Source organism: Arachis ipaensis, chromosome B3 (assembly GCF_059453495.1).
Source record: "Arachis ipaensis isolate K30076 ecotype BB chromosome B3, ASM5945349v1, whole genome shotgun sequence".
NCBI lineage: Eukaryota > Viridiplantae > Streptophyta > Magnoliopsida > Fabales > Fabaceae > Arachis > Arachis ipaensis.
In genome coordinates this window covers 12,136,246-12,146,629 of record NC_142438.1, presented here as the reverse complement: position 1 = coordinate 12,146,629, position 10,384 = coordinate 12,136,246, and the positions used below count along the sequence as shown (strand labels likewise).

General features: G+C 33.2%; 3 protein-coding genes across 3 annotated transcripts; 2 read left to right on the top strand and 1 right to left on the bottom strand.

Moving 5' to 3' along the window:
* The first annotated feature begins 1,214 nt into the window (after window positions 1-1,214).
* Window positions 1,215-3,324, top strand: LOC107629512 (binding partner of ACD11 1). The gene is made up of 5 exons (XM_016332323.3): window positions 1,215-1,521; window positions 1,714-1,817; window positions 1,923-1,995; window positions 2,270-2,356; window positions 2,445-3,324. The coding sequence occupies exons 1-5, from the start codon at window positions 1,516-1,518 to the stop codon at window positions 3,090-3,092; spliced, it is 918 nt and encodes a 305-aa protein (XP_016187809.1). The 5' UTR covers window positions 1,215-1,515; the 3' UTR covers window positions 3,093-3,324.
* A 312-nt stretch (window positions 3,325-3,636) lies between these two features.
* Window positions 3,637-5,600, bottom strand: LOC107629513 (Mitochondrial import inner membrane translocase subunit Tim17/Tim22/Tim23 family protein). The gene is made up of 5 exons (XM_016332324.3): window positions 5,465-5,600; window positions 5,168-5,362; window positions 4,710-4,894; window positions 4,553-4,625; window positions 3,637-3,958 (listed from the first exon to the last, which is right to left on the bottom strand). The coding sequence occupies exons 2-5, from the start codon at window positions 5,328-5,330 to the stop codon at window positions 3,873-3,875; spliced, it is 507 nt and encodes a 168-aa protein (XP_016187810.1). The 5' UTR covers window positions 5,331-5,362; window positions 5,465-5,600; the 3' UTR covers window positions 3,637-3,872.
* A 1,532-nt stretch (window positions 5,601-7,132) lies between these two features.
* Window positions 7,133-9,961, top strand: LOC107634162 (TOM1-like protein 1). The gene is made up of 4 exons (XM_016337739.3): window positions 7,133-7,545; window positions 7,631-8,171; window positions 8,325-8,582; window positions 9,438-9,961. Exons 2-4 carry the CDS (start codon window positions 7,644-7,646, stop codon window positions 9,852-9,854), a joined length of 1,203 nt encoding a protein of 400 aa, XP_016193225.1. The 5' UTR covers window positions 7,133-7,545; window positions 7,631-7,643; the 3' UTR covers window positions 9,855-9,961.
* The last annotated feature ends 423 nt before the right edge of the window (window positions 9,962-10,384 follow it).

The window sequence follows — 10,384 nt, the reverse complement described above, 5'->3', positions numbered from 1 at the left end:
TCAGGTTACAGGGGACAAAGGAGTTACTTTTATTAGGATCTATGCGAATCTGCTTGTTCTATCACATGAATATTTTGGTCGACATTTTGTCACATATTTTCATATTACATGAAGTTCGTTTGGTGAAAAACCAATATCCTTAAAAATGGTGAATTGGTGATTGCTGTTACTCGTGAGATTCTCAGATCAAAATAATACTCAGTTTCAAGATATTTTTTTGAAGTTTAATTTTGATGGCAGATATCTAATTTTATATATATATATATATGGATGCTTATTTAGGCGGATTACTAGGCAAATTAATTCTTAAAAGATGGAATTTTTCTTAAATTTGTCCATGAAAAATTTGATAATCAAATTGGTCTTTCAAATATTATGAATTAATCATATTTGTTTTTTAATTATTTCATTAACAATTTCTGTCCATGATTGATGATGTAAAATGTTAATTGATAATACCTAAGATGTCTAATTAGACGTTGACTAAATATGTTTATGAAAATTTATGAATTTAATTGCTAGGTTATATTGAGAATAGGGTTTATGTAATTGAAAAAAAAATTAAATTAATAGATTTTCATAAACATATTTGGTCAATGTTTAATTAGACATGTTAGGTATAATGTATGACGGGATGTTATTAATTAATGTTTCATAATATCAATCGTTGACGAAAATTGTTAATTAATGTTTCATAATATCAATCGGTGACGAAAATTGTTAATAGAGTGATTGAAGAACCAATATGATTAATAAAGTTTAAGATCAACAAACATCTGGATTAGTAAATACATGTGATCCAATCATATCTTAGAAGTGAACACAACTCATTTAAGAGCAAAGCTAGCTTGGCCTAGCTAGCGTTCCGCATAGCTGTGCAAAAATAATGAGCATGTGTGTGGTCCTATATTTCTATATGGACTAAATCAAAGATAAAAAGACTCATTAACAAGTTAGCTCAAAACAGAGACCAGATACAAACGAAGGTGGACACAATTGGTTATGTTTTGACTCATAACTCGTAATTCGCACAAATTTGTGTTCAAATTCATTGATGGGGGTACGTGTCATTCTTTTAGAAAATCCAAACAAGAAATTGCATGTTCCCTCAATCCCCCGAAAGCTTATGATGTGATTTATATAGGAGTGGGGCCCTCCACGTGTGATTCGTAGGTTTGTGTTGAAGAAAGAGGAGAGGTGAACGGTGCAGCTGTAAGATTGGTAAGAGCATCTTTTATGAAGCGCATGTTAACATTGCCACGTATCTATGAATCTCAACCAACACCCGTTGCTTCTTCTCCAAATGCTAAAATAACTTGCCATTCAATATTCGATCATCAAATAAAACCAATAAGAATTTTTACTATCACTTCCCTTAATAATGACCATAGCCATTACCAATTCCTATAACCAAATTTCCAAAACATCATCGTCATCATCATCATCATCATCTTTCGTGAAGATTGATTCATCTCTTGCATAGGCACAAGCTTCAAATAATAATCAATAAGCTCTATGGCGGTCAGTTTCTAAGTGTCATATATGGTTTTATTGTTTTAATCTTCAGTACTTTCTTTCACGATTCTCTTCATAACTCCATGGATATTTTTCCTTTCTGGCATGGAAATTATGTTATCAAATTCAATAGATAATTTTCCTCCAAATTGAAAATGATTGGTTCTTCAGAATATGAATTGCATTGTTTGCTAACAGACAAGAACGGTTAAAGTGAGCAACATCTCTTCAGGCGCAAGAGAGCAAGATTTGAAGGAATTTCTGACATATCCTGGAAAAATAGAACATATAGAAATGAAGAGGTTTGTTTATATCAGATTGGTTCTGCTTTCTGTATTTTCTATTGTTTGTTTTCTTCTTTCTTTTTTTCCCTTTGTATATATAACAATTGCTTTGAAAATTTTCAGTGAGAATAATTCCAAAGTTGCATATGTTACCTTCAATAGTTCAGATGGAGCAGAAACTGCAGTTCTTCTATCGGTAGATTCATTTCTTAGTGCCTACTCTCCAATCTTATTATTAAGTCTTTGTTTGATTCAACATGTGTCTTTAATCCATTATGGTGATCATACAATTAACATCTTTTTATTTTGAGACCTAGAGTAATATTGGCATTGCTAAATTAATTGTGTTATACTCAAATTATTAAACCTCCTATAACTTGTACCAGAATTGCTACTATTTAGCAATGGAATGTTCAGTAAAAAACGCTTATAATCTCTTCTATCATGCTGAGTCTATCTTGTATCTGTAGGGAGCTGTGTTGGTTGGACAAGCTATAACCATAGTTTTGGCTACAGATTATGTTGCACCTGCCTCGGCTGCATCTACAATCCCAACTGTACTATCTGCTTCCTCGATTTCTTAGGCAATTAATATGATTATATTTGTCAACCATGTTTACAAATTCATAGTTTTACTCTGATCAGGCAACAGGAACCACAAATGCAGATGCTGTGACTTCTGAATCTGGTTTGTTAACAGCCGAGGATGTCGTGAGTAGCATGCTGGCCAAGGGCTACATTTTGGGCCAAGACGTATTAAACCGCGCAAAGTCATTCGATGAGAGGCACCAGCTTACTTCTACTGCCTCGTCGAAAGTTGCTACATTGGACCAGAAGGTTGGTATCAGTGAAAAAATCACTGCTGGCTCGATGCTGGTGAATGATAAGGTCAAGGAAATGGATGAGAGGTATCAAGTATCCGAGAAGGCTAAGTCTGCCATGTCAGCGGCAGAGCAGTCGCTGAGCACTGCCGGATCAACTCTCATGAAGAACCGTTATGTGTTAACCGGGACAACATGGGTGACTGGTGCATATAGCAAGGTTGCTAAGGCTGCTGAGGAAGTGGGACAGAAAACTATGGAGAAGGTTTTAGCACAAGAAAATCAAGAAAACAGTACAGAAGTCAATAAAGATGTTCACAACAGCACAACCACCACCACCACCACCACCATGCCTGAACCTCAACATGTTGCCAACACAGCTGTTCAACCTCCTAGAAATGAACCACCACAACAGGCAACAACAGCCAATCACCCTTCTAACCCTTCCACAACTCAAGGCTTGAACCCCTGATTTGTAGATATTTCAGTGTATACATTTTGGAATTGGGGTTATACTATATAGTACCAACACATTAAAGGATTTAATGATATAACTTGTATGGTATGGGTAGCCTTTAACATGTAAGAGTAATAATAGTAACAGTAACACAGGAATAATTCCTGGGTTTGCATTTTGATTAGTCAAATGTATGCTTAGTGTTGTTGCATGTCTGAATAAAGCTTTATAGCTCTTCTTTAAACAACCTTGATCTCTTGCCATTGGTGGCGACTTCAAGTGTTTTACTATGCAAGTAGATATTCAGGTATGAATAATCAGGTAAATGGTTAGTTAGGAGAATGTTAACTGTGCTGTAAATGGATTAAAATAGGTACATAGTTAATTAAATGTTAAAAGTCTTAAATTCGAAAGAGTTGAGTAAAAAGCAAGACCATAAGAGTGTTGATATAGGTCCAAAACGATGTTGAAAAATTTATGGGGTACAATTCTTCCTCAAGGATAAGAATATATGAGAATCAAAATACACCTTACACCTAAATAGGGTACATGAATGCACTAGGCTAAAGGAACTATTTGAATTGCTTAATACCAAATTGTTTTGTTACATCTAGTTTGGAATTGGAGGAATGCATCCACCAATTGATATTGTATACAAATAAGCAATAATCAATGTAAAATAAAATACTACAATTTTGTGTGAGCCCTTTGGCAAATGGGCAAAAGATTATCACTACGAAAATCCATACTATGCCTAATGAATGCAAAATTGGGTGACTTCAATTCAATAGGTAGCTACTCATGCCTGTCTAAGAACTTCTCTATAACGACTGAGAATGCCGCAAATCCAGCACAACCAGCACATGCTGCTTTTGGACCACCTACAATCACAAAGCAACACCAAAACATTCTGAAACAAAGGCAGAGCACAGATTTTTGAACTAAACAAGAAACATTTAAATCTTAACGAAAACAGTGTATTTATGCCACATTTAGGATCAGAGTAATTATAATTCTTCAGATCATCCTGGAAATTTCCAACCCATTTTTATCTCCAACCAAACATACTCTAGTATTAAATTTTTAAGGTAATTTGCACGTTCACAACTACAGATTATGTCAGAGGCAGAGCAAAGCTTGAAATCTTCAATGCCTTTCTAAGTTTATCAATCTCCCAAACAGAAGCATAAGACTAGAGATAGGACTTCAAATCAATGGCTAGCCACAATTTTGTTTAATGGTTATCTAAAGGTCTAGGAACTTACCACTCTAAGAATGCAAAATCCTTAGGCTTCAGTTGCCACTTCTCATGTATAAACACATTCTTCCAAGTACCAAAAAAGTCAAGAAACTAAATATTCTAAATTCTTAAGGTAAAGTATAAAAAGCAAACTGGAACTTCAAGGCATCCAAGTCTGTCTTTTTTACATGTCTCGTGAGGCTTCAATGACAGAAATGAATGCAAATAAGGTTACCTTTTGCTGATATTGAACCTCCAGTAACACACCCAGCAACAACAGTATTTGTCATGTCATGTTTCGCTCGTGCCTGCAAAAGAATATCAAAAAGACAAGGCATAAGAAGGAACCCGACATGCTCAAAATATGTTCCTCTTCATCTCTATTATACTACCTTCTCAACAACACACTCTGCAGCTGAGAATATAAAACCCATAACAGCAAACGCTTTGGCCGAACCCCAGCTCCGCCGCCCCATCTGCTTCGCTTGATATATAAACTCCTGCCTGCCAGTCATCTCTTCATGAGGCCTGTCTAATGCTCCAAGAAGCAATCCCATGAAGAAGCCAAGTCCACCTCCTAAAAAAAGCATCATCATATAAATCCCAATAAAAACAAATTAAAAAAAAAATCACAATGCCTCAACATCTTCCAAACCCTATCATAACCCTAAAGCATATCAAAATCGCATATTTAACATTGACAATTGCACTTCAACTCCTTTATTATCTTGTCATGGCATGACTCTGCATTGTTTGATTAAACTCCCAAAATAAAGGCAATAAATTTATACTAATATAAATGTAAAGCTTAAAAAATTATATTGGAAAAAGCGTATGATTACGATTATACCCATGACTCCACTAACAACACTGCGCACAGCACAGTTATTCCAAATATCTTGGCCGCGAATTTCTTCAGCTGTGGGCAACCTCAGAGGTTGAATCGGAGGCTTCTCAGCTTCGTTCAGATTCGAAGCAACACTCTCAGTTCCTTTTCCTGACTCATCAGCCATTTTCTACACACACTCCTTCAATTGATCCAAGACTTCACAGAAAAACACTTCATAATCAACAGTAAGAAAAAAAAACTGCAAAATAATACTTTCGAAATCTCTATATACAGAAGCTATAGCTAAAGGAGATTTGCCTGTGGTCTGATGAGCGGTGATCAACGGCGGCGGAGAAGCTGAATTCAGACGGAGGAGAAGGGTCGGCGGTGGCTGCAGCTATGCTGCGTTACTAGTTTTTGTGCGAATGCTTCCTCTACTCCTTGGTATTTTCGGATTTGGGCCATTTTTGGTTTAATTTGGGCCTATACCATAGTTTCTTGGCCCAGCCTAAATAAGCATATGACAAAAACTGGGGCGAATAAACTTGTAACCTCTCGGCAATAAGTCTTAGCTCACATCATGGCATATCTTTTCCTCCCCATCTCAAAGGTCTAGGGTTTAAACCTTAGAGATTGCAATTGAAGAAAAATGTGGTAAAAATGTGAGGAGTGTGTAAGTGTGTTGTATACCTAAAATTGACGATTGTCCAAAAACTTGTAACCTCTCATCATAATTTTTACAGAACTCATCACCTTATAAAATATAAATTATCATCCAGTTAATAATAAAATTAGCCCCTTAAAATTCACCCATAAATAATTTTAGGCACTAAAATATTTAACGCTTCACATATATGTATATTTCTGTATCTTATAAAATTTTAAAATTTGTGTGTCGATGTATTCCGTTCCCGTATATGTACCAGTATTCGTGTATCATAGCTGATATATCACTGTTAAAAGTTAAAATTTAAAATGTGATATGATATGTTAAAAGAGAAAAGCTCTAAAGCACCAATTTAATTTATATTAGCCCGTAATTTTAGTCAAACAGTTCAATATTAAATGTTTTGTAGTGTGTCTCTTCCGTTTGCCAGGATTATAGTAAGGACAATGCCGACTTCCCTGCTGCAGGAGCAGGAGCCAACTCCAAAGAGTACCAAACTTCTATAAAATATGAATTTAATTTTATTATATTATTAATATATTTTATACGTGTATTTAATTATATAATATTATATTAATAAAAATAATTATTTTTAATATTAATTATATAAATAATAGAACGAATGTAATTATACTATTGTATAAAATATTTTATATTATTAGTCTATTAAAATTAAACTTATAAAATATAAATCATAATAATTTTTGTTGCCAATTATTATAATGCCACTATCTGTTGGGCACTAGCTTATATTGGAGGTGGGAGATCATAGGCTGCATTTGTTTATTGATCCGAAATATTGAGATAAAAAAATGAAAATATAAAATTATATTTAAAAAATGAGATATAAAAATAGTATAAATTAGTCTAAATATGCACACTTTAGTTAAAATAGAAAATAAATGAATGAATAAAAAATATATGAAAATCAATTTAAATTCAAGGATTTATTTGAGTATTTTTCCTTCTTAAAAAAACGCAAAAAGAAATTTCAGTTAAAAAGATTTATTTTTGTATATTCTAATACATTTGAGTAATTTTCTTATAAATATAAGTAGAACTATTGGAAAAAAAAGTTATAAAATTCTTCCTTTTATGTTGAAATGCTGCAATTGTCATCTTTTTAAAATTATTATTATTCAAATATAAAGTAGTTTTGCAAAATATCAACATGTAATTTTCTAAAAATATCATTTTGTAAAATATCATCCAAACTTGTCACTCACCATAATTTAGTTGTTCAATATAATAATAATATATTTTTATTTTTTAGACATAAATTGCTGAATATATACACGTCATTTTTTCTCCTTGATTCCGGGACAAAGTTTTGAGACTTTGGATGAAAGCTGAAGAATTCTTTTCTTTCTCCCCACTTTATCATCATTATTCTAACTTCCTTATACAAATTTTTCTTCTCCCCCAAAAAGAATTATAACAATTTTTATTAAGTTTGAAAGTTTGATCATTATTTCATTACATATGCCATTTCATTTCCCTGAACTCTCCTTTGTCATTTTCCCAAAGAGATATAGATAGTGGTTGAACAAAAAAGTGTTTTGTTTTATTTTATGTAACGTACAAAAAGGTTTGATAGAAGTAGAAATTAAAAATGTGACTGAGTCCCCAAGGAACGTAACATTACAATCCAACACTTCTTCAACTCACTCTCTTTAATTTCCTTGATCCATTCTTCTTTCTCCAAATTACAAGTTAGGGAAATTAAGCTAAGGTATGATCTTATTTTCTTTCCCATCATAGACTAATACTTTGATTTTAACTATAATTTTGGTTGAGATATCCTTTTTTTTTTATAGATAAGTTAGGAAGATGAGTGAGAACTTAATGGAAAAAGTGAACGCATTAGGAGAGCGTCTCAAGATTGGTGGGGTGGAAGTAGGTCGAAAGATGAGTGCCGGAATGAGTTCTATGAGCTTCAAAGTAAAGGAATTTTTCCATGGTCAAAACCATGCAGACAGGCTCGTCGAGGAGGCTACATCAGAGTCCCTCGACGAGCCTGACTGGTCTATGAACCTTCAAATCTATGACTTGATCAATGATCATGAAAGCATCAACGCAGGCGAAGTGGTTCGGGCGATCAAGAGGAGGATCATGATGAGGAATAATCCGAGGATTCAGTACCTTGCATTGGTCCTTCTTGAAGCATTGCTTAAGAATTGTGACAATAAGGGATTCATGGAAGTGGCATCTGAGAGAGTTCTTGATGAGATGGTTAAACTAATTGATGATCCTTTAACAGTTTCTAGTAACCGCAACAAGGCTTTGATCATGATTGAGGCTTGGGGAGAATCAACCACTCAGCTTCGTTATTTGCCTATTTTTGAAGAAACTTACAAGGTGCTATACATATCTATCTTCAATTTTTTATTTTTTTTTTCTATATGTATAAACTAAATAAGTTTAGAGAAATATTTGTATAACTCATTTTTTTTCTATATAGTAAAAAAAATTACTCTTGCCTGTTTTTGATAATTACTCTTGTTTGAGCAGAGTTTGAAATCAAGGGGTGTTGGATTTCCTGTGAGAGACAATGAAAGCTTGGCTCCAATTTTCACTCCTCCTCCTCGTCGTTCATCCTCTGCTGCTGATTCAGATGATATCATTTTACCACATCCCATTCGCTATGATATTCCCATGCGAAGCTTCACCTCTCAACCAACAACAAAGGAAGCTTTTCATGTTGCAAGAAACACCATTGAGCTTCTCTATACTGTCTTATCTTCTTCACCACACCAGCAACTTTTACGGGTATCATTTCTTTTCAGTGTTTCATGATTTTCACCACTAGCTGCTTTTTTTGCGTGTCATTTATACAATTTACATTAATAACTATTATTGACTGAATTCTAAACTCAAGTATGATAATAACAGACACAAATTTTAAACCTTAAATCTTAATAATGATATAATAGATTGGTGAGTGGTGACGAACTTTAAAAAAAAAAAAAATTCCTAATTATTTGGCTGAATATTGTAGGGTAAGTTTTTAAACGGTGTTAAATTTATCATAGATAAGTGTTATATGAGTAAACTGAATCTCTGAGCTTTTTACTTTAAACACAAATAGGTCTGGGACGAATTAAGAATACAAAAACATCATTTACTTTCTAAAACACGAGATATCTAAATCCTTTTAGGGAACTGATTTGTTGTTATATATTTTAGACAGAGTGACTTAAATATCCCGTATTTTAAAAAATTAAGAACGTTTTGGTATTTTCAATTAGTTAAAACTTACGTGTCTTTGAATTAAAAAATTTGAGACTTATTTATCTTTTTCTCGCGTTATATTTTAAGAAAAATAATGTTAATTGCTAACTGCTATTATCTTTTTTTGAGGCCTTCCTGAAAATTTCAAATCCAAAACAAATTAGTAAGAAAAATAAAAGTCCACTAGTCAGGAAAAATAAGTCTATTGACTTATGACTTTCACAAAAAGGTAACAGTTCAATAATTAATATAAAATAAATACGAAGTTGATTGCATAATCCCATTTGAATAGAAACCGTTAGTTAAATATAGGTTCACATGGTTTTTCCTTTACTCGTTAGTGAACCATCTGAATTGAAAAATCCACTTATTTAACAGAACTTGTTTGTACAGGATGAACTGACAACCTCATTAGTACAACAGTGTCAAAGGTCTCAATGTGATGTGCAAAGAATAGCTGAGACTTCTGGAGACAATGAAGCACTTCTTTTTGAGGCATTGAATGTGAATGATGAGATTCAAAAGGTTCTAACCAAGTATCAAGAATTCAACAAGCCTACAGCTCCTCCTGCTCTGCCTACATTTACTCCACTCCAACCGGTTGAGGCGGAGGAATCACCCGGCCGGAACACAACTGAAGATGATGATGATGATGATGCCTTGATTAGGAAGCCAAGTGATTCAAGGGTTGGATTGAGCCATGATGACATGATGCATGATCTTGATGAGATGATTTTTGGCAAAAGAGGTGTTGGAGATGATCCTACCAACCAACACCAATCATCAAAGCATGATCTCATCTCCTTCTAATTATTTATGCTTGCAACAAACGACACATAACCTTAATTAGTTATATACTTAATTACTAGTTACTTCTATAATATATTAGATCATGGTTTTGAACCTTGTTCTTCAAACCTCGTTGATTTATTTAAAATGCGTCCTATAAATACATATAAAGTTGAAAAATCATAAATTAAATTTAAATGCAAGGCATCACCTCTATTATAATATATAAAAATAAAAATAAAATAATAGTATATAATTTTTTTATAAATCTTTATACATCAATGCAAAATCTATTTTGTAGTAACTATTAAGATAGAGAATAGTATTGAAAATCACATTTTCTAAATTATATATAAAATTATATTATAGAATGGAATATGCAAAATATTAGAACTATTCCTATAACACACTATCATATATGGTCACACAAAAAGTTAATTAAGGCAGCTCAGTGCACGAGTATCTCGCGTTAATGTAAGGTTTGAAAAAGGACCACACTCAAAGGTGTAATGTACACTGATAATTATATCAGTGCTGTTTTCATAATTTAA